The sequence below is a fragment of the Aythya fuligula genome, chromosome 8, assembly GCF_009819795.1.
Source record: "Aythya fuligula isolate bAytFul2 chromosome 8, bAytFul2.pri, whole genome shotgun sequence".
Taxonomy (NCBI): Eukaryota; Metazoa; Chordata; class Aves; order Anseriformes; family Anatidae; genus Aythya; species Aythya fuligula.
This window is the reverse complement of record NC_045566.1, coordinates 29,778,635-29,804,832: the sequence shown is the minus strand read 5'-3', so window position 1 is coordinate 29,804,832 and position 26,198 is coordinate 29,778,635. Positions and strand designations below refer to the sequence as shown.

Genomic DNA, 26,198 nt, shown 5'->3' with positions numbered 1-26,198 from the left:
TTAAAAATACACATCATGCTCAAGTAAACAACCATCTCTTACCATTAGTCACAAAGCAACAATGAATTATTCCTAACAAGAAAACTTTAAGAAATTTGCAATGAATTATACTGTTTTCCATTACATCAATTAAACAATAACAAATGCAAAGCTTTGACAATTCTTAGAAATGTTGTAATGCTCTGAAAGTTCCTACATTCTAAGTAACTGGTAATTTCAGCATAATTGCAGTATTAACGTTAAAGATGAATTCACTGAAACCTGTTGCTCTCTAAGTTCTCATTATTTTTTTTCTTCCTATGAAAATAATCACCAAAGATCATTAGAGGGAATGTTGAGCCATCATACTAACTGTTGAAATGCATTTTCACATTCTCTAATGGTTCATGTTCAGCTTGTTATATTTTTAGCACAAACGAATGAACAATAGCCAAAGGATTTCTTGTGAATGAAAACACCGTCAAGGACAATGTTTGGAAAATATTTTCCTTTGTTAGATAAACATGTAATTTGTATTACCATTATCTAAACACTCTGAATACTTACTATGCTTATTTCTGCCTTCTAATCTTGTAAACATTGTTTTATAAGTATAATTTACAGCAAATTTAACATTAACACAGTGAAAGCAGTAACAGTACAAACAGTGAATCTTAATTAGTGTATAAACTCCACACCTTATGACATCACTCTTATTCCAAGAAAGAGCCAAATTTTGAGTAGGGCTTGATACTACAATATGTGCATAGAGGAATATATGTATGACTCATGCACAAGGAATGTCAAATTTGGTCTCAAGCCTACAGAATACCCCACTGTGCTACACAAACCCAGAGGAATATTTGTATACGTTGAACTTTTTTCTCATAAAATACTTGCCAGGTAACCCTTAAAATATACTTATTATAATACTTATAGGCACTACTCTAGTTATATACATAATATTAATATTCATTATTAACATATACATTAACACATTGTCTTTTAATTTCACAGTGGAAACAATTACATGACTAGCATCTCTGAAAAGTAGAGATCAGAATAGTAAAGATCACTTTTCAAGTATCAAGATCATGGCAAGTGGTTAAAAACCTTGGACAATATCTATCCACTCAAAATTCAAAAGACTGCAACAAAAATATTTACACAGCTTCACTTAAGATTACTTACTACAGTGAACATCCAAAATGTTTTTTTGTTTGTTTTCCAGACATTGGTTGCCATTAAAAACTACCATCCTGTTAAAACTAAAGAGATCACTGACACACAATGCTGGAAGGCAATAGACATCCTTTCCCGCAGTGGCAGGAGCTATTTCATGGTAGGGACACTGAAACACCATTGGATAAGAAAATACATGTACTAATGGAATAGGAAAGCTTTTCGATTAATATGTTGAGCTAGAAGGATTGATGGATTCCCTCAGGCACAAACTGACAGCAAGTAAAGCCAGCAGGTTACAGGAGGCCCTGAACTATGAATCCCACCCAGACTAAAAGGATCACTAGAGCATTCCCCAAGTTATATGAAGGACCAAAACCATTTTCAGGAACACCCAGGTGTCAGGAGACTCCCCTGAAACAAGATAGCTGCCCTTAATTATACCAATCTCATCCTGTGTCAACAAAGGGTTGACTACCAAGTGAGGATGGCAAGAGAAGCAGATGAGTGAGAAGCATAAGGCAATAACCAGGTCAGATGGAAATGGTGTGCCTTGCCTGGCCCAGCAGTGGATTCCTGGGAACCAACTGGCAGAGGAAGAACGTTTCCCACAGCAAACTCTAAAAGTCCATCAACAAACACTACAAATCCACCTCACAAATTCAGGTTTTGCCGTAGCTTGTCAATTCAATCCAACAAGCAGATAGATCACTTGTTGAGTGGGCAGTGAAGGGAATGTGAATTCAGAAAGATTTTATTTGAGGCATTATTGTATACAATATTGCTTAAGAAGATTGCTTAAAACTTTATTCATTAACATCTAAAAGTGCTTGTCATTTTCTCACCAATAATTGGCACTAAACAAGTGATATTTTTATATACAACCTACTTCTGTACAATCTTAAAATAAATGCAACAAGCCCAGGATTTAACTAGTCTAAGCAAAGTGATGGAAAGTAAAGAATTTCTAAACCCATTGTTTAAATTTTCTATTGTATCAGTCCTCATACGGTACAATGTAGAAAACCTTTTTGAAAAGTGTGTGATTGCATTAAATTTGTATTGGACGATACACATACTCCTTACAAAGAAAGAGAATTGAACTAAAGGGTTATGTACCAATTGATATCTGGACTTTATTTTGGCTGTTAATTCCTTGTCTGATTGGTTGTAATTCTTTGTCTGGAAGAAGCATGCAGAAGCAAAAAGATGGCAGCATAACTAATACTTGTATATCTAAACAATAGAAGTAATTGTGTGGCTCACGTGGAATGAACTTTTGGAAATAACAAGCATGTGAGCAAAACTCTTTTTTTATGTGTAGAGCACCAAAAGGTGTAACATCAAGAATACAAAACTGCAATATCTAACATCACTATTTTCTTCAATATTTTCCTTTCTTACATGTTTCTCAAACATCAAAATGCTTTAAAATAGCTGCTTGACTAAATTCCCCCCAAAACACTACATAATCTTAGAGTAATTAATCTTCTCATATATTAAAAAAGTTAACTACTCAAAACAATAGGTACCAAATTGATTTTGTCATTATATTTAGATGAGCATTTCTTCAGGGAAACGGTCCAACATCTTAGAAGGAGACAGGAGAGAGTTTTGTAAAACATGTGCAGCAGAGATTGTTATGCTAAGTAGTTTTTTGGTAGGAAAGATAAGTAAATAAGAGCATGAAAATCTGTGTAATTTGCAAGTGAATAAATTAAGGATGCCCAAGGGCAGATTATTAGTATATTTTTTTGAAAGTTTCCTAAGATTATTAATAATAAATAAGCTGTTTTGTGCATCTGAGCCCTAAAAGCCTTCAACTGCTTACTGCTTCCAATGTGTATTACGAACATTCCACCAATAACCAGAGCAGCAGTAAAGACCACAGAAATGGAAGAACAGATTACTACAAATGCCAATAGTAGAAAAGGATGCCTCAAGCATAAAAATTCTTGGATGTATGTACATCACTGGTCTCCAGGAAAGATGCTGCACTGGGAATAGAAGCAAGTTCAAACATCTGCTATAAGCATGTAAGAACAGGTTCCTTCACAGATTTCCTTTTCTAATATAACTCTATTCCTTTTATATTTGTAATAACAATATTTTTAGATTAAAGAGATGCATTAGATGAGATTAACATGAATACTGAGGACTAACACTCTTTGCATCAGAATTGATTTATGGTGCAACTTGCTTATAATGCTCTTCCCATGAGACATGAAAAAACACTAGGAAATGTGGCATTAGAGAGGGGTGCATTAATTCCCCAAGCTGTGAGACACAAGTTAAGGCTCTGCAAGAGGTGGACTATAAAGATGTCCTATACTTGACTGCACAGACCTTTGTGGACCTTCTTTCTCAGGACTTTGTTTCATACTGTTGTAGTTCAACGTGCAGTTTTGATTCTGTTCTGCACTATACTGCACCACTAGCCTTCTCATGATCTTTATTAAAAACAAACAAACAAACAAACAAAAATAACACTGTTTTTTAATATATATATATATAGAGAGAGAGAGAGAGAGAGAGAATTTATTCTCTCTCTTACTGTGTGGCAATAGTGAAATATTTGGAATTGGCTTTGTCCAAATCCCACCATAGCTATCTTTGTCACTGTTACTCTTCAAATTGCTCAAAGTACTCTCTTTGACTTTGGAACTCATCTTCATGACTTCATTCTTATGTGCATTACCAGTCTCAAAGCTTTTTGCAACTAAATAGATTTGAATATTTGTTTTAGTCACAACGAAGCATAATTCCAAGTGTCCTCCCCAGTTATGCAGCCTTTATTATCTTTTACTGCATAAGCATACTGAGGCCTGTAAAGCCACTTTCTCACCATTTAAATGCTGAGTGAAAAGTGTTGTTGTTGCAAGATTCTGAGACAGTGACAATAGTTGTCTACAAGTGACAATAAAAACAACCCAGAAACTAAGCTACACACACAGTCATTTTGAGTATCTAGCTGATTATGTTTCTAACTACAGCATTCTTTCCTGCACAGCCTCCAACATACTTTTTTCTTCTGCTTATTGTGTTTTATATGCTTTATATGCTTTCTTGCGGTAAAAACAGTATCATCTGTGAAGTGTCAAAATACTGGTGACATTATAAAATAATAAAAAATAACAGAAAATAACCCTCTAATAATAGAACTGAAGATCCTAGAATACTAAGGCTGTGCAATGCTTTGTACTGCAGTTCCATCTTTAACCAAGATGCATTATATTTTACATGACTTGCTACGTTACTGCTGATCCAAACAGGTCTTTACAAAGAGGCCTAAAAGCATAATTTTAGGGGTCATCTTACTTGCCATGAAACAAAAAACAATTTTGAAATACAACCAATCAACAAATAAATCCTGGATATAGTTTCAAATGACTCTGCCTTTAAACTTTTCCCTTTGGAGGTGATAACTGAAAAAAATGACGAGATAAAGAAGACTCAGAAATAAAAGGTAAAACAAAATCAGAGAAACAAACAAACAAAAATCTGTTCACAACCTGAAATGAGAACAATTTTGAATATAACATATTTCTTCCATAAATGTTTGTGTTGGCCATGGGCCTACGGGCCCCATATGCAGATTTCATGTCCTCCAAATTTAGTTTATGAATCAGGAGTACGAAGCACAATTTTTTCCTATAGCACAAGCAAAATGAACATCTGTTCACTTTTTGCCACGTAGGTTTATATCTGTGTGGGTGGGTGTGAACAGAGCTCTTGATGTGTAATATTCTTCCCATCTGCACACCAGGTGGCACTGCATAGTTAATCAGAAGATAATAACAGGCATGAGGAGATTACTTACTTTTTGGGGAAGAGACAGTAAATCAATCTCACAGATTTTTGTTGTTGTTATTTTTATTTTTATTAAAAACAAGGTACATCAATGCTTGGACTTTTTTTTTTTTTTTTTTTTTTTTTTTTTTTGGCGGGGTGAGAGGGGGGTGAGAGAGGGCTGGGAGGGTAATTTCATTCCAATCAATGAAATAATATGATTAGATTATTGTTTGAATGCTATGTTAATTAACTATGAATGACTGCAATTATCACAAAGGTTCTTTCCACGGGGGATTTCTCTTTTTTTTTTTTTTTTTTCCCTCCAATGTATAGTCTTAATCCTTTGCAAGAAGGACATACTCTTTATTATACATCCAAGCAACAGTCTCTGCTTGGATTTCCTCCGTACGTTCATATAAACTATAATTCTGCAGTATTTAAAAGAACCTCTGAATGCCCTAACACAATAAAACAAATTCTACAGCAATTTAAAATCACAAGATGGAGGAAGAAACAAGAAAGCCTCATTACTAGCTGCATTTTGCATTATAATGAGAAATTAATTTGAAAGTTAGGAAGGTCCATAAGCTTACAGACAGCTGAAGTACTTAAGTAATTTCTGGGAATGATGGCTTACAATTTTTTTTTCAGTGTTTTACCAAATTAAAATATATATATATATTTGAAGACGTATTTCTACATGATCTTTATGAAAAGAGAACATATATGTTATAGAAAACCCCTAAATTACGACAAAATGAGACAGAATACATATACAGGTTTGTGTAAAAGTCTGTAGAGAATACATTTACGGTAATAGTCTTTCTATATATTTGTTTGAATGTCACATCAGACATTCTTAAGCACTTTATTTAGGTCATTCACTGTCATTCAATTAAATAGGTGCATAAAAATTGGTTTGTATTTTCTCTTTCAAAAAGGTTTTACAAAATGCTTTGTGTAGTCTTTAAGGACAGAACCACAGAACCCTGTTTTGCAAAGAATGTAGCTAAGCTTCAAGAAGTAATAAAAGCCCAGCATTTCTGCATTTGCTCTGATAGCAAAGTAAGGTACATACACATGGATTTTTTTTTTTGTAAAAATCTTAAAATATTTAACCCTGGAAATCAATCAAGAGACACAGTAACACAAAGTGATCAGGCCACCCTATTCTCTGTAAGATACCCTTTGCTGCCTTACTTTTCTGTCATCGAGGACAATGTGCTCTCTCCTCAAGTTCCTCACCTCATCATTGGTTTACCCTGACTTTAAGTGCACAACTTTGCTCTTGCCCTCAGTCTCTACACAGTGCTGTAATCTCATTTGAGATTTTTTTTTAAAAAAGCAAAATTTTCTGATTTGTCCATTCAATCAAAAATTCTTCAGAAAAGATTTCTTATTAAAACCTGAGCTGATTCAAGGTAGAGTAGGTTGAATTTAAACAATCAAATCTGGAAAAGAAAATACCTGTTTTTTATGAGTAGTTTTGAAAACTTTCCACATTCAATTGGTATACTTAATTCCTATTCATCAGTGCTTATGAGTAACAAAATAAAACCAAAAGACTTCTAACTGGAAGATGAAATGAGTATTAAAATTACAATTTTAAGGACTCTATTCTACATCTCTAATTCTTAATTAGCATTTTTAATTGCTCATTGAAGTAACACTCAAAGTTTAGAAATTGCACACAACTAAATGAAAAAGAAAGAATCAAACAATAGAGACTCCTAGAATCTATTTTACAGATTGTTCCTCTTTAGTTTTTGCTGCTTTTTTGTCTTGTGAAAATATATTGTGTGCTATTATCATAATTTTTGATGAAAAAAAAAAATTGAGATTCATAGGCCATCCTTTAATGTAATATAATTAATAACCTTTTAATGTTAGCTGTAACCTGAGATCAGGACTGCTAGAGAAAACCAGAAGAATCTGTACTCTCTCCTTAGGTCCTATGTACTCTCCTTACGTTCTATATGAAACAAGATAATGTCTGCTGTGGGATGTTGCTAAAATATGTCTTTGTAGAGCAGAAACTGAGAGGACATGAGAGCATATGACAGACAGAGAAGAGGCAATTAATATACTGAACTTTGAGAAATCAACATTTAGCATTATTCAGTACAGCACTAAGAACTAGTTGTATGAAACACTTCAGATTTCATAGAGAGAAGAGGAGAAGAGGAGGCTCAGGGGCGACCTTATCGCTCTCTATGGGTACCTCAAGGGAGGCTGTAGCGAGGTGGGGCTTGGCCTGTTCTCCCACGTGCCTGGTGACAGGACGAGGGGGAATGGGTTTAAGTTGAGCCAGGGGAGTTTTAGGCTAGATGTTAGGAAGAACTTCTTCACTGAAAGGGTTGTGAGGCACTGGAACAGGCTGCCCAGGGAAGTGGTGGAGTCACCATCCCTGGAAGTCTTCAAAAGACGTTTAGATGTAGAGCTTAGGGATATGGTTTAGTGGAGGGCTGTTAGCGTTAGGTTGGAGGTTGGACTCGATGACCTTGAGGTCTCTTCCAACCTAGAAATTCTGTGATTCTGTGTGATTCTGTGAGATAAACTGTTTAGATAAGGAAAAAAAAAAAAAAAAAAAAAAACCAGGAAAAAAAGAAAGAACTTTTCATAGTTCTTTCCTTCAGTATCAGAAGGCAAGTACTATGAAAAGTTAAATAAGGCAACAGATAATCCTGTAACTGTGATATTTACTACCATTTCTGTTCTCAGTGTTGGCTTCCACTGTGCCATTGCTAAGTCTTGATCTCCTTCATTACCATTAACCAGGTAACTATGAAAGCTTTTCCACACAGCTAGTCATCTGTCCTTGTAAACCCAAACTCCATATTAGTCTCTATCACGTTATACATGAAACCACAGCCTAAAAAATTTAAAATGGTGCAAAATAAAATAGTGCAGAGGTAAAGTGTGTAACTTAAACTAAGACAACGGAAGGTTGGTGGCATACCCTGGCCATCTGTTCATCTTCAGATCTAGTACAATGTGTTTTTCTGAGTTTCAAATAGTGACCAGACTTACTGGCTGCAGTGTGTCATTCACCTTAAGATAAACACCATCTCAATGCCTCAATAACCGAAGACATGGAACTAAGCATCATTTTTTATTACTACTTATTTCTACTTTTTTTTTTTAGAGAAAGGCTGATTATGTATCATTTTGAAAATTTGGGAATTCTTTGCCCTTCAGGTCTGAAGAAGAGCAAATACATCGACTACATCACACTTTTAATACCTTTCCAAACAGCATTCATTAACAGCAGAAAGAAATAAGCATTTCGTAGGAACATATGCTACAAAGTTTTAAACCATGCTAGTCAGGTGGCTGATATTCCACTAAAAATAAATAAATATTTTCTTCTTTTTTCTTTTTCACTAACTTTCTTGGATTTTGATGCACACAACATAACTAGAGTTCTGGAGAGATGTTGTCTTTTTTTTTTTTTTTTCCTGCCAGTACAGAAACATAAGTATAGCTAGTAAAACTTAAGCTATTACTTCTGCTCCAACAGAAATTCTTTGCTATTCATTTCTCCTCAATATGGTCATTTGCCTCAGTCACCTCTGCTGCATGCTTTACTTTCCACAGATCCAGCTGAGGAATGCACTTCCCTTATCTCATGCAACATTCCCTCAGAATGATAGCTTTTTCCTGATATCTAACTGTGTTAATACAGCTTTCCAAGTTCTCTTTGAGTCTCTATGTGCCCTCATATAGCTCTATATTTACAAGTCTTCAATAATCATCTGGACTATTGCACAATCCTGACTGATAAATTCAAAAATCATGTTAATATGAAAAAATCCTTTCAAAATATATTACTTCCTTTTCCCATCTGGGACTTCATCTTCTTTTATACTTCCATTCATTTTTTTGCTCCTCCGCTACTATGGAAAACCATAAACTACCGTATTTATTTTCCATCAAGGTATGCATTCATTCAGAAACAAATTTCCAACTAACTTAAAAACAAACAAACAAAAAACCACTTCTATTTTATGTAAGTAGTATTCTTTAATTATGTTACTTCCAAGATTCAGCATAATGTCCACAGTAGCAATTTGCTAAATATATGTTTGTTCAGTAGACAAAGAGCAAATAAGGAAATACAGCATGGACTCATTATGGAAAAACAGGTGTTACTGAGAGTTTATAAATGCTCTATTCCATTAATACATCTGAAATTCGAAATCTGTAACTCCTTCGTTTGTCCTCCATCTTTCACTACCAGTATGCAAGGCCATGTTACTGACAAGTGCCCTACAGAATTCTGTGAAAAAGAGATGACAGGCAGACATGGGGGTACAAAGAAGGACCAACCTCATCACGAATGCAAGGTAGCTACCAGTAAAAAAAAAAACAAAACTTTGTAGGAACACATAATCCTTCATTAGCATTTATGACCTCTGTTTCCTAATGCATTCAGTGAACACATGGTTTACAGGAGAATTATGCTTCAGATAAATTCTCTTGTTTACGAAAGCTCTGGCTCTGTCCCTTTGCCTAGTGTTTGTATGGTAAGGCAGAATGTTGTCCATATGAAATATTTTTGATTAGAAATGTATATTAGGATAGCTTTATTAGGGTCAGAAAATAAACCCACATATACAATACAAACAGTCCAATCCTACGTGCAAAGTGCTCAGTGGTCTTTTTTGCTAACCTTTAACTGAAGATTTACTTCAGATGTCTGAGTCAGAAATATGGGGATATCATGCTGATATTCCAAAAATGACTGATATTTATTTCCTAAATGCTAGACTGAGAAAACAAATGTTTATTTATGTATCAATCCCTAATTGGTGAGATTCCAGAAAGCAGTTTAAAAGACAGATTAAAACAATAAAGAAGATAAGCTGGTCCACTGCCTTGCATACAATTGCATCAAAATATGATACAACAGAAATTCCTCCACATAGGTCTTCAACAATGTGAGAATTTAAGATTATATAAATCATGATGGTCTGTACTATAATCACATGATGACAGAATAGACCTGCAAAGCTTATTATACTGCATACCCAGATGGTAAACAACAGTTGTCGCTGTACTAAGAATTACATCTCTGTAATCAATAATAGGAAGGAGGAACAGTTGGACAACTTGTTTCCTATTATGTTCACTTAGGCAACGTCTAGATCAATAAAGAACATTAAGCCTCATACCAACTGTGGACGATGCCTGCTCAACATGCCTATCATACGGTAGCGATGGGTCCAGCTGTACTTCAAAATACTTGTGAATGGATAACAATTCTAATCAAACATTAAAAAGAAGTAATAATCCAAATAGCAGGCAGGTGCAGGACTTTAGCGTATGAGAGAATACAGACCTATGATGCCAGTTTTAGTATAACTCAAAGTCAGGTTATTTTGTTAACCCATCCAATAATTGCATTTCACTACAACTTATCTGGAAGATGCTACATATTTTATGTAGAAGAAACAAAAAGCAATCAAGCATGGTATCACTGACTTGCATGCATATAGACTCAGTAATTATATGGGTAGAGTAAGCTGTTCACAGAAATTGAAAACTGAACCTGATGTCACACTTCAGCCAATATGGCAATTAATTACAAATAATTTTTCAGTTCATCTATTTTTGAACTATTTAAATAAATAAAAAAAAGAAGCAAGCTATTCAGCTACTTTCTTGTCTTAAAAAATCAATCATATACATACACAAATTGTAACAAATGGCTGTTTCAATAGCTGTATTAAAGCCCTAGCTTTGTCTTCCTATTTTTAAAGAAAAAAATCACCACATTCCATATTTTCTTAATGCTTCAGATTGAAGCTGTCTCACATCATGTTATTAACACAGATACAAGTCCCAGTTTATTCTTAGACAGTCATTCAATTTCAAGATGACAAAACACATGAGGAATGAACTATTCTTACCTATTCCAATAAAAACTGCTTTATAGCCATCTTCTTTCAAGGTATGAAGTGTCATTTCATCCATTGCAAGGCCTTTACGAAAAATTACCTGAAATAATTAAAGATTAATTGCTTTTAATTTGGTAATGTGAAAATCATTATTATTGTGTCCTCCATCCTGACACCTTGTAGGGCCTTCCAGCGAACAAGTAAAGCAAATTGCTCTTTTTTATTTTTTTTTTCCCTCAGGCCACACTTAAAAGACCATGTTGGCCCTGATTTAAGCAAGTGGCCCAAACTAGATCTGGGTAAAAAAATACTTTCAGATCATCTTCACAGCCACCATAGTCTAGCTTGGTTTCTATTGTGAGCTAAAGGAGTTAATGAAACAAGCTAAACAAAACCCATCTATGGAACACAATACTGAGGAAAAGCTGAAAATGGCAGTTTAATACTGTGAGTAAATCACTGTATTCGGTACTGACTACAAAGGATAATATTCCCAAGTGAAAATCAGAATTTAAGAAACATGATGTGGAAGCAAGAACCTAGTTTATAAAATGCGTGTGCTAAGCAGAACATTCACCCCACACAGCAACTGAAAAAAACAAGCCATTTAGGGTATTGCAGAAACATCCGTGAAAGTATGAGGCTCTTACAAAGAGATAAAGGAAATAAAAGACAACACTACCCTGTGTTAACAGGGGTTCTGAAAGAAAACCAAGTGATGTTTTCCTGCATAGTATCAGGCACTTGGCCGTTCTGCAGAATGCAACATCAGTCCCAAAGGAAGGATGGTGTTTTTGTGCTTCACCCTCAAAACTCACAGACTGAATTTTGCACAGAGGCCACTAGCTAGAACAACTTTAGGCCAAAAAACACTTAGTAAAGCCAATGGTGGTTTTGTGGATTCAGAAACCCTACCTGCAAAAACTGGGACAGAAATACCAGCAAGTCTGAAGAACATTCTCTGTACCCTACTTACTCCTAATGAAGCAGACCATTCTGCACAGCAAACTAACAAAGATTTTCGAAATTAAAAATGTCATCCATTTTGATGTCAACTTGCAATTGTTTAATTCTAATTTAGACAAACAACAATACCAGTGTAGTATTATTGAAAAAAAAAAAAGTCCCAGTAAGAAAAATGCATATATAATCTATAATGTTACAGTGCAACTAATACTTCCAGAAACAAAAGGTGAAAAATGTATATACAGTAACGTTCCACCAGCAATCCGGCTTTGAGCAGCCACAGCACAGGTTGACCAACTACAGCTGTTCTAAGAACGAAGGGGAGGAGCATTTCCTATGTGTTCAGCAAACCAGCTACAGTAGCGTTCTGTACAGATGTCATCCAATTGAAGATGCACACACCTTTTGCTCATTTCTGCAAACCCCAAGGCTTTTGAGTACATAAAGTGCGTATGATTCATCTTCTGATATTTTTTACTTCTGGACACAGGCACATGTGTTTTTATCTCCCAGTTTTAGACTTTCTGAACTTGCATGTTTTCCGCCAATTTGTGTTAGAACACTTGTGCATTCACTTCACAAAACGCCAGGCTCGATTGTGTAAGCACTACGCTTTGTGAACTTCACAGCCTAGTCTTCATGTCATTGCATACTTTGTTTGCTGTCAAATCTATCTATATTCCATTTACTACACTTTTGAAAATGTACTTTTCCCTCAGCTGAAAAAAAAAAGATGTAAAATATAGCATACAATACCTAAAACACAGGCTTTTTTTTTTTTGTTTTTCCTTTGGTAGATTTTGTATAATTTCTGTTAGAATTGCAAAAGCCACATACAGTTGTAATCCTTTCAAGAAAACAGACTACAAGCTCACTGGCAACAGAATGCATTCCATAAATTGTCATTACACATTTTTTTTTCATCCTATTGTGTACATATGTTATGAAAACCTAATGAAGGAATTTAAATGGCAATACTATTTTATGTGGGGATTCATAATAATCCCAGGGCCTAGCTCTGTAATCCTTATTCACCTGACTAATTCTTACTAATTTCAGTAGAATTACTTGAATAAACAGCGGTACTGAACATGTAGACAATACAGCACTTTCCAACACAGATTTGAAATGCTTTAAGTAAACAACAGAAAATATTTTCAGATTATAGAGGTATAAAGCTAAAGGACTTAGTTAACCAGCTTGCCAAAGGGTCAATTACAAACCAATGGCAGAGCTTGGAAGCAAATTTACATTGAGATTCTCTGCTGCACTTCAAAACAACAAAGGACTTGCAGGTCAAGATGACATGGTGGCTCTCTTTCTGGAGATGTGGTTGTAACTGCACACCTGGGGGAACTGAGTTTTGCAGAGGGTTCCCAAGAGTCTACGCCCAGCAATTTTTCTAAAATAGGCTCACTGCTCTATTTTTAGTTGCATCCCTAGCAGCACATTCATTCCATCAGTCTTTAAAGATAGTGTAATCCTTTAAGAGTGAAAAAATGGGCCTGGCATATAGACCTGGCCTTACATTTAACCTGGACAAGATGAGGTTCTAACTTGGGTCTCGTGACAATAGTATACTGCTTTTATGGTATGAATCAACATGTAAGATTCCTGCAAGATTTTCTTGCTTGACTGACTACTTTAGTAACATGCTAAAATTGTTATTACCCCTACAACTACTCAAAAATTTAATCCAGTGATGCATTCTACATTTATAACATCTAAAATGTGCAGCAGTTGCAAATACTATCTGAAGTTTCAGCTCAGTCCCTAACTTAACAATAAAGCAACATTCCCATTATCTATAAACAACACACATTTAACAGAATAATGCATAACTACTGCTTTCCAAGTAGTTGAATGACTGCTATTGTTTATAACAGATGATCATGTTAACACTTTATTAATTTTATGCATTTTATTATAAAATTAACTCAGATGCAAGACCATTATAAAACAATAAGAAAAAACTCAAGGAGAGGGAACAGAAGACAAGGGGGAAGTATCAAATATGAATGTCTTTAGTAGTGCCAGACTTGCACGAAAAAAACTCGATTAAAAAAATCAAATCATTCCAATAGCTACATTGAACCCCTAAAGCAATTTAGGAATTTGTTTCTTACAGACAATTAATCACATGCAGGCATGCCAGATGAAAACTATTGATTGCCCTTTTCCAAACTAGTGGCATTCAGACAGGAGACAGACAAATGCCCTGAGCAAGAGGAAGCATCTTCCTGCTTCTGTCTAGTGTAGCTTTTAATTGTTCTTTACTAATGTGCATGACATTTTGCTGTTAATCTTTGGCACTGTTCTTGTTCTTTTTTTCTTTGAGCTATACATAGGCAGGATATATTTTTCATTACCTTCACTCCAAGATCCTTCATAAGCTCAGCTTCAAAATTCACTACATCATATGGCAATCTGAACTGAGGGATTTCAGACGTACTGAAACACATAAATAAATACAAAAAGGGAAAAAAATGTAAAACACTTCCAGCTATTAGAAAGAAAATATTTTAGTTGTTGAAAATTAAATGCTTATAACATATCTTTCTTAATTCTGATGTATTTGAATGGAAATGTACTGAAGCTTGATGGTGAACTTTTTAAAATTGTTAGAATGACAAACTGAATTATTCGCAGAATACTAAAAATACAGGCCAGGAGGCAGTACCTTGAAGCCAATCCTGCCCACACTTGTAGGTAATCCTTTAACAGATGTTAAGCTTTGATCCAAAAGAGCTTCAGCTCCATTCTTTTTGTTCACTAGAAACATTTAATGCTAACATGTAAACAAACTTATGACATCCATTATTTAAGAAAAGGTCTCATGGCTACTAAATGGTGATCTTCTAGAAGTCATTCATTAAGTTATCCAATAAGAATCAAATTTGCCCTAAATAAAACAAAGTGATGCATATGCTATTTTGAGCAATGGTATTTAAAACTGTACTCTCTTCCATTTCTACTTCATAAAAAATTTATGATCTTTCAGGATGTACAAAGTCAGTAATTTTCTATCAGCTCTTAGATTCATGACTGCTTTTTTGCCTTAAACTGCTATTATTAGTTGGCATTTTACCTCTTTGGTAAGATTAGGAATGACATCTTCAAGTTTCCAGCACCATGGGTCTTCTGTAAAGGATAACTCCAGTGCCAGCACAGAATCTAAGTTTATATATACTATGTTTATATAATCTAAGTTTATATATACTATATTCAGGAGGATCTGGATAGGCTTCACCGATGGGCTGAGGTCAACTGCATGAAGTTTAACAAGGCCAAGTGCTGGGTCCTGCACCTGGGGCGCAATAACCCCAAGCAGAGCTACAGGCTGGGAGAGGAATGGTTGGAGAGCTGCCAGGCAGAGAAGGACCTGGGAGTGATGGTGGATAGTCGGCTGAATATGAGCCAGCACTGTGCTCAGGTGGCCAAGAAGGCCAACGGCATCCTGGCTTGTATCAGAAGCTGTGTGGCCAGCAGGGCTAGGGAGGTGATCGTCCCCCTGTACTCGGCTCTGGTGAGGCCGCACCTCGAGTACTGTGTTCAGTTTTGGGCCCCTCGCTACAAGAAGGACATCGAGGTGCTTGAGTGAGTCGAGAGAAGGGCGACGAAGCTGGTGAGGGGCCTGGAGAACAAGTCCTACGAGGAGCGGCTGAGGGAGCTGGGCTTGTTCAGCCTGGAGAAGAGGAGGCTCAGGGGCGACCTTATCGCTCTTTTTAGGTACCTCAAGGGAGGCTGTAGTGAGGTGGGGGTTGGCCTGTTCTCCCACGTGCCTGGTGACAGGACGAGGGGGAATGGGCTTAAGTTGCGCCAGGGGAATTTTAGGTTGGATGTTAGGAAGAACTTCTTTACTGAAAGGGTTGTTAGGCATTGGAACAGGCTGCTCAGGGAAGTGGTGGAGTCACCATCCCTGGAAGTCTTTAAAAGATGTTTAGATGTAGAGCTTAGGGATATGGTTTAGTGGGGACTGCTAGCGTTAGGTCAGAGGTTGGACTCAGTGATCTTGAGGTCTCTTCCAACCTAGAAATTCTGTGATCTGTGATGTGGTATAGATCTTTATCTCCCAAGAAATGACATCTACATGTGCCAGTTCAAAATCTCTCTTGTAAAGCACATTACAGGTAAACACAGTGAATCCCTATTTTAGATACCTTTATTCAATGAAGATAAAAAGACCAAACATGTAGAAAAGTGAAAGTTTCTCCCCAGATATTTCTAAGCTTCAGTTTAAACTATTGTCAAATTAATAGATCTAAAATTTCCATAACAAAGCAATAACCCAAGAGATTGATCTTAGTTTTATTTTACATCTTGCTAGTGACCACCCCAACTTTAGCATTCAACTAAAGCCAGAAGAAGGATTATTTATTTTTTTTTGGTAAATTGCACCAACCTTAATAATATTGATAAGAAAATGTTGTTCCTCCTTGTAGTTTCTAATACAGACCATCTTGCACCTTTTCTGACCAGTGTGCAATGAAAAATGTTCTAAATATCAGAAATAATGAATGTGTCATGACAATGCAACTTTCATAGGTCATGCTGAGTAAACAGGTGTCTGAGACAGAAAATAATGTACGATCCCACAACAGAGATTCAATTTAAAAAATAATTAAAAAAAAAAAAAACGGAAAGGTGTACTTTATCAAGCCATCTATGTATTTGTTGAAGACCTGTCATTTCTCTAACTCTTGGAAGAAGCCAAAACAGCACTACCAGTGTTATGTCACTGTCACAACTTGTAGATGCATTTTTCCTCTTACTAAAAATTTATTTACAGTTTTGTGGTATGGAATATACATTCATATATGTTCATATAAACATAAATATATGTGCATATGCAAATATAAACAGTTATGTGGAGACACATGCATGTACATTTATCACACAAATAACTGTTTTATGAAAGTCAACTTGTACATCAGTAATTCTGCTATGATTTCTTTCAGCAGATGAAGACAGTCTCTGATGCAGGTCGAGATGCAGGAGAGAAGGAAACACATCTGAGGTGCAGGTGGGTAAAGAAGTATCTTGAGTGGGAACATAGTTGCATGAATTCATCTCTTCCACAAATCTGATCTAAGTTAGAGGAGCTTGGACAGGTGCCTGGTGTTTCTTGGGGATCACGAATTACTTTTGCTCAAGGGACACATCTCTGGCCTAGTAAGAGCAATATTTAGGAATGCTGAAAGCCAGTAGCATAGCTAAGAGGATGAGCAGTGAAGTTTGTTCACTGTGTCTAAGCAAGAGCATGATCTGCTCACATCTACTCTATTATAAAGCATTAGTTTTACACAACTGTTAAATGTAAGAAAATTTGCCTGTGAATGTGAAAAACATGTCCAGACAACCAGAGTTATGCTAGGCTTAAATATCTCACCACTGAAATTGCAATCATTAAACAACTTTCTATTATCTAAATATTATTAAAATCAGCTATGTCCTAATACGTATGACTGTACATCCTAGTTAAAAACACTTGAAAAGGCAGAACAAGTTTAAAAAGACCTAAGCGCTGCCCTTCCAAACAGCTGACTCCAAATACAAAATTAATTTGCTCTTGTTAGCCATTTGCAACAGTTTATGAAGCTTTGAAAACACACCCATCAATAACCTAAGCTTGTTAAAAGATGTACTGCAAAGATATACAACTGCAATAATGGATGATTGCTGCCACAGGACAGACTCCCTTCTGTTCCAAAATTAAAATAAGGACGAAAGGAACTGATGCCCTTAAACCAGATGTGAAACTTTCTACAATGAATGAAAGTAAAAATTGACCGTGAAAGTTATGTATTCTCAAAAGTAAGAAAGATGTGGTGACATGAACTGCTTGACCATTATGGATATTCAAACAAACAAAACTTCATGTGTTTATTTTTTTTTCAATAGAATAAAAAACTGACTAACATTAGTTTTAAATTCAAATTAAAACGTGAAGATGCAGCTTAAGATCACATTCCTTCAAACATGCAGGCAGCATTATAAATTGTAAGCAACTGCTAAAAGTACTGTATTGCATTGCTAAATCCTACAAGAGTCTAACCTGTGACCAAGTTTCATTATTTACTACTACTTTTCAGCAATGAAATGGATTTTAAATCTATGTATTTATGAAAAGATTACATGCTACTCTACAGATGAACAGGTTTTTCATACAGTGAGATTTCAAAGCTTTATAGCAACTAGTTCAAGTAAAAGGGCTTCACACAGTTAAATGCCTATGTATTAACAACTTGATAATTACACAGAATACTTCTGAACCTCACTGGGAAAAATGCAAGTAATCAGTTCAACTTCTTCAGCATTGATTCTCTATCTTCCAGAGCTCTGAATAAGTATTTGACATTATGACATTATGGATCAAATTCATTAGCAGTGTCAACTCTATTGATTTCAGTGATGCTGCAGTGAGAGAAATGTGAGTGCATCACCCGTTTTTCTCTCTATTACTTTTCACTTCTTATTTTGTAAGCACTTTAGTGTGGCTTAATCCTTAACAAGTAAAATTTAACTTTGATTTTGAATTGGCTGGTATACATTCATCAGTTTCTGAAACACTTTACCTTTTATTTAGGAATTCCAACCAGCTTATAAGATGACCTCAGCAGTTGTTACGGTAGTAAATATTCATCTTCTAGTATAGAGAACACAATACTGAACCTGAAGCATGCAAATATCACCCAAAAGCTTGCCATACTGGCAAACTGCAAAGGCACTTTTCTCCGTTTTCTTTATAATTTGTTGAAAGTTGAGAATTGCAGGGGGTTGATTTCACTCTTACAGTACGGTTTATTAAAGCTACAAGTCCAGGCAGACATAATGGATTTATTCATTGTCACCTTCATTTCCATAAAGTTGTTCATAAAACATTCTAAATTTAAAATTCCCCATGAAATTAGTATACGTTTAAAGAATTTTAAACATATAGTATTTAGGCTTGACATCAGGAGGGGGTTCTTCACAGAGAGGGTGGTTGCACACTGGAACAGGCTCCCCAGGGAAGTGGTCACTGCACCGAGCCTGTCTGAATTTAAGAAGAGATTGGACTGTGCACTTAGTCACATGGTCTGAACTTTTGCGTAGACCTGTGCGGTGTCAAGAGTTGGACTTGATGATCCTTAAGGGTCCCTTCCAACTCAGGATATTCTATGATTCTATGATTCTATGAGTATTTATATAAATATATATATATACACACACACAGACATATATATATATGAATATATATATATAAATCTATAGAGAGAGAGTGGGGCCAAACTTTTCTCAGCAGTGGCGGCCAGTGATAGGACAAGGGGTAATGGGTATAAATGGAACCACAGGAGGTGGTTCATCACCGTATGAAGAGCTTCTTTATGGTTGAGGTGACAGAGCACTAGAACAGGTTGCCCAGAGAGGTTGTAGAGTCTCCTTCTTTGGAGATATTAAAAAATCTGTCTGGATGTGATCATGCCCTAGGTGACTCTAGATCTCATTGTGTAGGGCTACAGGTATGTATATATATATATATATATATATATATATATATATATATATATATATATATATATATATATATATATAATTTATTTATTTTTACCTTAAGCCACCGATGTACTCCTGCTTTTCAAATATGGTGATGTTTGTATAGCCCAATCGAGCCAAAAAAGAAGCACAGCTTAAACTTGCAGGTCCTGCACCAAGAAGAGCTATCTTCACATGATAGGCTTCAGGCATATCTTCTAGAGGAGGCAAGGAAGGGTTTCTGATCTGAGGAATATTCATAGCTTTGAACACCTGAAAAAGAATACATTCAATAGGTTACATACTTCACGTTCCCTCTTAAAATTTTGAGTAATGTGGTGGAAGTTTCCACTAGTACTGTCACATATCCTTGACATATTATTGAAGAATGCTTCACAACTTTATAGGGATTCTCAACTGATACGATACGTACATTTGTGAGGGATGTTGTAGGTACAGGATTTTGTCCTCCTGAGGTTGTTTGTCTTAAAAAGGTCTGAAATCAGATCTTTCACCACTATAAACCTTATCACGTAGATGGAACCAGACTAACAGCAACAACAAGATGGTAATACAAAGTAGGCAAAATGGTAAAGACCTCTAAAACACCAAAAATTTCTTTCCAAACACGGTTCAGATTACTCTTATTACTAGAAGAATATTTGTGTGAATAATGCAAAGGATTGCAAAGCTAGTGAAAGGGCTCTGTTTCTTGCAGAGATAGCCTGTGTGATCCCATATAAGTCACTTAAGGTTTGACTTTTTAGAGGCAAAAGGTAACCAGCCTTAGGTGGTTTTAAACTCTTATTAGGAATTGTCTTGTCTTCAGTGTTATATTTTAAAGCTAATCCCCTACTTTAGGTATGTCCTCTTAGACAATTCTTACATGATTTATTTCATGTTGGTTGATCATCTCTTCCAGGTATTCTCCACTTTTCAACTGGGTATCCAAAGTTGTAGGCATACCTGAAAGTTAGACTGTTCTCTCTATGCCTCAGTTCTTCAACTGTAAAACAGAGATCTGCTCCATTCAATCTTGACTATCAAAACTACTTTGGGACAGTCCCTGACCGCTATGATGTATTTATACATAAACAGGCACAATGGGCTTGTTGCAACGCCATGCACTTTATTTCAGATCTGCACTAAATCTTTTTTTTTTTTTTTTTTTTTTACACAGGCATAAGGCAGAGTTATTCTACATTCCCTGAGCTTGATTTCATTGTTCTATGCATGTACCTACATCACAGGGGAAGAAATTGTCCCTCTATCTTGTAAAAACTTTAAAAAATGAAAGAACAGACTCACAGCCCTTATAGGCTACTAAAGATTAGAAGCATGGAAGAGAACAGTTATATCTTCATTTTATTTTAGGCATTAGTGGAAGAACATTTATCCAAGGGAGTATATATCTTTATAACAGAAGCACAAAATCATACTGAAAGGATACAAGTATTTATTGCATTGGGATTCTCAGTCATAGTATTCAGGGCTGCCACTGAATACTACCTGCTACTGAATACTATCTGTAAAGACTGAATTTTTTCCCACCTGTTTCAATGCAGGACTGCATTCCACAAGTACTAACTAGCCTGCTAAAATACAGACATTGTGATTTGTCATAATAAATATGATACTTAAGCTATTGAACATTTACCAAGTTTTTACTCTCCTTAGAACTTTAGAACCAGGTTTTCCGAATTAAACTTTGGCAGTTCTACTCACGAATAGAGATTTTCATTTATGTTTTGAATCAATGTTCATTTTCTTCACGTGCACTTGAGCACTCAAGCTAGATAAACGAATGATTAGTTCCTTCCCCCCCTAAAATTTCTGTGTCAAATTCCACCAGTCTTTGTAAATTGACATAGCATTTTAACAAACTGCAAGAAGCAAGAGACAGATAATTGTTTTAAAAAAAGAATCATTTAAACCTGACAATTCATACAATATGAGAAGGTTTAATGTGGTTATTAATGGATTTCACAGGTTGAAAAGCTTATATTGTTCTGTGAAACTAGACTGTGATAACCAAAATGCAATAGGATATTTTTAAAACGTCTGCTTTGTTACATTCACATAGAAATGTCTTGAATGATACCAAATTTCCATTAAAATCTCATGCAGTTGTTTTAGAAAGCTACTCAGTAATGAAAATTGCATAACTTGCATATTTAATGTTTGCATTGAATACTGTGAATATGCACATGCTTAATAAATTTATTTTGTTGTTAACATAATTATTTTTATATTTGTTATTGAATAGACATACCCATTAACTAATTTTATACTGAAACCCAGCTTTACTGTAGTGCAGTGTTAAGCTTCAGGAACCAAGCACTCATGCAGGAAATGCTACTAGTTCAGGCTGAATGGTCAGCTTTAATTCTGCCCATTTGCAAATAGGGTGAAACTGCCTTTATGCAGCACAGCCAGCTTGTGTGGCAGTATCTTACCATCTGGATTTCAGTGGCAGTTTTGCATATTAAGGCTGGCAGGGTAACTGTGTGAAAATAGCAAACTGCTTCAATGCATTTCAAAAGATTTTCACTCACTTCATGGTGAATTTTCACTACTCTGTAATTCACCTAATTAAATACCACTAAATTCTTCTGTACAAATCTTTTGGTGTACAAAGATGACTGCCTTGGTAGTAAGTGTTTAATGTCACATTACATGCAACTGACCTCTCCAATTTTTCCTCTCATTAGACTGTGATCAGGATGCCAAGTAAAGTTTAACACTATTGTCTTGCTCATTCATCTTCCTCTAAAAAATATTATTTTGGTTTTGTTTGGATGGAGTTTTTCTTTTGCTTTGCAATGCTTTGTAACCAAGACCCATTAAGAAAAATCTGACCAAATAATAAATTTCAAAGCTCAGCATCTCAGTGGGAATTTCCAGACATTATTCCCATTATTCCCTTATTCCCTTTCCTTCTGGTTCTCTCACACAAACAAAATAGATTAGTAATAGACATTAACTGCACATTTATTCTTTAACTTTTTATCTAATCATGGCTAAATATCATTACTTCACCACCCATGACCTATTCAAACTAAACCCACATAGATTCAATCCACTTTTAATGTTTCATGTCCATTATGGTCCATAGAAAGGATATCCCAATTTACAAAAAATAAAAGTCTCCACCACCAATTTATTAGAAAGTGGAATTGAAGAGTGCAAGTACTGAGTTGTAGAATAAATCCTTTTCTACTTCTGCCAGCATTAGACACCAGTTCTAAACGTTTTCACATATCTTCCCCTGTAACACTGTCAATGACCAGGCTGGACTCAGCATTTATTACACATACTCAGCTTCAAACCAAGAGCAGTTTCTTCTGCCAATAAACTCACACAAGATAATGGAGGTTTTGTCCTCAGGTGTGATACAATTTGGCCAATCAGAAACAGCTGATCTATTCTGCTAAAGTTCCAACAATGGGAATGACTTCATAAGTATCTTAGTATCCTACACTTAATATATTTTAATTCACATATTTATAATGTATTATATTTCCCCTATTTCCATTACTTTCCTATGTAAAGGCATGAGCCCAATTGCTCAGTGTTCTCTCCAGTGCAAAATTTGGGGGTTTCTCTTCTCCCTTATAAATCGAACATCTTTTCCCTGCAGTGTTTGTTTTTTGCTCCAAAATATTCAGTAAATTCAACATAAAAACATAATTCCAGTCACTGAATGCAAAGAAAAAAAAAAGTTTGTATTAAGATTCTACAATATTACCAAACTAGCTGTTTTGATTGCTCAGCATCTGATTCGAGTTGAATTTTCCTGGAAAGTTTCAACCAAATCATTGGCTGAATTTTTGATGTTTTTCAAAAATACAGACAGGGAAAAGCGTATTGTTCTGCTCATGTAATAAAATTCTGGTTCTTTTCTTCACTACACAACTCAAGTATTAGCAAGCTTTGATGAAAAGATGACATTTGGCAGCGTGTGGCAGGTGACTCAGAAATACTTTTTGGCAGCCTGATGAAAATCATTTTATGGCATAGTGAGCATGATTTAAAAGCATGTAAAAAACAATCCACATTATTACAGCATGTTAGAACTGTTATTCTGAATTGATATAAATATTTTTATAACAATTAGAATAAATGTAAAGTAACTCACTTTTGTCACTTTGGAATTTTCTGATCAATATATTTAAGAGACACATACTGTAGATATCCTTCTCCACCTCTTCGCAGGACTCACATACAGTCAGACAATTTTACTCTAATTCACCTTTATTTAAAATTATCATTGGACTATGACACAGAATTTGATAAACAATTCAGTAACTAGATTGAAATTTTAATCTCTGTTAAAATGTAAAACAAACAAAACAATTACAACAACCAAACCTTTGCCTAATCCTATAAATGCAAGTTTGGTAGTTTCTAGGACACACAGAGAACAACACATTTCTAAAGTAAAAAGTGAGTATATTTAATCACTCATTTTCAACACAAAAAGGTTGAAATAAAATAAAAAATAAAAATAAATAAATAAATAAAAAAGAGCAAATGGAATGAGTATTTGGAGAATTTCATTTTCTAGCAGCAAGTTTTGACTTCATTATTAAATTGTTTAGGTTCTCAAGGTGTAGTGTCTATTTCCATGCTTAGAAGGTTAAATAAATGGTTATTAGTAAGATTATCTTTAGATATCTTTCACCAAAATAATGAGGTATCAAGCAGCTACTGATACAGCTGTTAGCATCTAGTTAATATTTATTTTAGGGTGAGACATATTAGTATATTCTGAATTATCAGATTTTGCTAGTGCACAGAAAGAAAAATATGGACAATGACATCAGTAATGTTTAGGAATTGATGGTGTTAATTTCAGACTATCCCACTGGATATGTGTAGGCTGGTATATATTCATACGGGGCAGTTGAATATTTAAAGGAGAAAATAATACTCTGCATAGGTTTTAACAAAAATGAAGCAAATTGTGTGTGTAGTAATCATCTGGAAGCTGTCAAATTGTATAGTCACACAATTTCATATAATTGCAATGGATAGCACAGGAGGTACAGCAAGTAGTTTTTTTTCCTATAAGTATGAACTAGTTATAGAAACCAGTTGATCCTCCACAAGTAAGTTACACTTGCAATGCTGCAAATTTTTATGCAAGTAGCTGAGTGTTGGCAAAAGTAGGGCCTAAAGCACCTCATTAAGGACTTTTCAAACTTATGTAACAACTACACATTCATATTATCCAGGTCTCAAGAAAGCCCATGGATATAGGACGTTACAGAGCCTATACCTCAAAGCTCATGAGTCCCACCACTAATAAGGGCATAATATACAGATGATTTTAAGGCATTGGAATGAAACATCTAAAGCGTTCTGTAGAAAACATTATATAACTTGCCGAAACATCAGCAAGTCTTTCATCATTAGCCTAAGAAGTTAAAAATTCTCAGATTCATCCCTGGAACTATCACGAAGGCAACACCATCACCTTCAAACTAGCCTAAAATTTTATAATGCATAATTAGAGATTTTAACATGACTTAAAAGAGGAAATAACCTAAAGATGTACTAAAGTAAAAGCTAATGCCAGAAAGTAGTCGTTTTGTTTGTTTGTTTCTGTTTGTTCTGCTGCCTCAGCTCCCCAGAGTAATGCTCCTTGGCTGATGCAGCACACCCACTGGTGCAGGTGCTGGGGTGGGGCCTGGTGGCCATGTCAGAGCCCCACAACACCGTGGGCACACCATGGCTACACCATGGCTGGCAGTCCAGAGCTGGCCAGCTGCAGTAACAGTGGCTCCATGGGAACCACCACCTTCACCCACTTAAATTAAGACTGATCAAAATTGTCAATGCACAACTACAAGACGGACCCTAAGCCTGCTGTGGCAGCACACCCCACCACGGCCTTCCCTCCAGGCAGTCTCTGCCACCTCAGCTCTGGTGGGTCGCAGAGAAGGGAGGGCCCACCTCTTAGCCCAGCTGCTCTGCTGACATGTCCCTAGATTAACAGCAAATAAGCTCATAAAACACATCCTTTATGTGAAAAAGAGTATCAAGTTCCCTTTTCCAAGTGCTTTCCACTGCAACAAAAGCCAGAACAGATATCCAAAGGGAAAGAAATGACCAGAACTGTAGCTGGCCTGAGAGTCACAGTGCCAAACAATCTAGTATTTAATTCTAGTATGCAGAGATTAAAATAATATATTTTCTATTTAGCTTGTGCTGCTCCTTTCAGAATGATTAACTAGAAACACAGGAGACCCTTTAGATTTGGTAATATCTACCCAGAAAAGCAAGATTTTGAGGGCTTCCTAGTAATACTGCAACTGAATGCAATAGATCATGCTTCCTTTCCTACTGCAAGCTTACAAACTTGTACTCAAGTAACCAGTAATTTTAGTTTATTTTATGGGACTGACAGTCATATAGCTCATGCCTGTATGTATTGTCACTGCAATCTCAGTATATTTTCACTGAACTTGTGTTCCAAAACCAGAAACGCTTCCTGGTTCTAAAGTACTTGGGCAAAGGAGACAGATAAAGACATTAATATAATTTTGACCTGTGCAGCAGCAGGTGTAACCTGCGCTTGACACTCATCATTTATAATAGTGAGCTTTAACTCCATGTTATTCTCTAGATGCAACAGTTACCGTGGTAACTGCATCCCAGTATACACATTCTACATCACAAATACAAATGCTGTTTTGTTTTGTTTTGTTTTTATTCTCCATTTGAACATTTAATTGTCAAAATCCACATTTCGCATTTATTCAGACTAGATTACAATTTACTTTGAAAATTAGGTTAACAGTTACAAAGCTGTATGGAAGGACAGAAGGAAAAGACAGGAGGTGTGAGGTGCCATTTTTT

The 26,198-nt window shown here is 35.6% G+C and overlaps 1 protein-coding gene across 4 annotated transcripts in view; it reads right to left on the bottom strand.

Moving 5' to 3' along the window:
- The window catches only part of DPYD (dihydropyrimidine dehydrogenase), a 341,675-nt gene that overhangs the window by 213,593 nt on the left and 101,884 nt on the right, over positions 1 to 26,198 (bottom strand). For 3 of the 4 annotated variants that reach the window (XM_032192196.1, XM_032192197.1, XM_032192198.1), the window contains exons 6-8: positions 19,411 to 19,607; positions 14,189 to 14,270; positions 10,866 to 10,953 (exon numbers count right to left, since the gene is read on the bottom strand). In XM_032192196.1, coding sequence (XP_032048087.1) covers positions 10,866 to 10,953; positions 14,189 to 14,270; positions 19,411 to 19,607 — 367 coding nt within the window. Of the gene's footprint in view, positions 1 to 10,865; positions 10,954 to 14,188; positions 14,271 to 16,738; positions 16,989 to 19,410; positions 19,608 to 26,198 lie in introns of those variants that run through there. The other variant, XM_032192199.1, reaches the window with a different exon arrangement.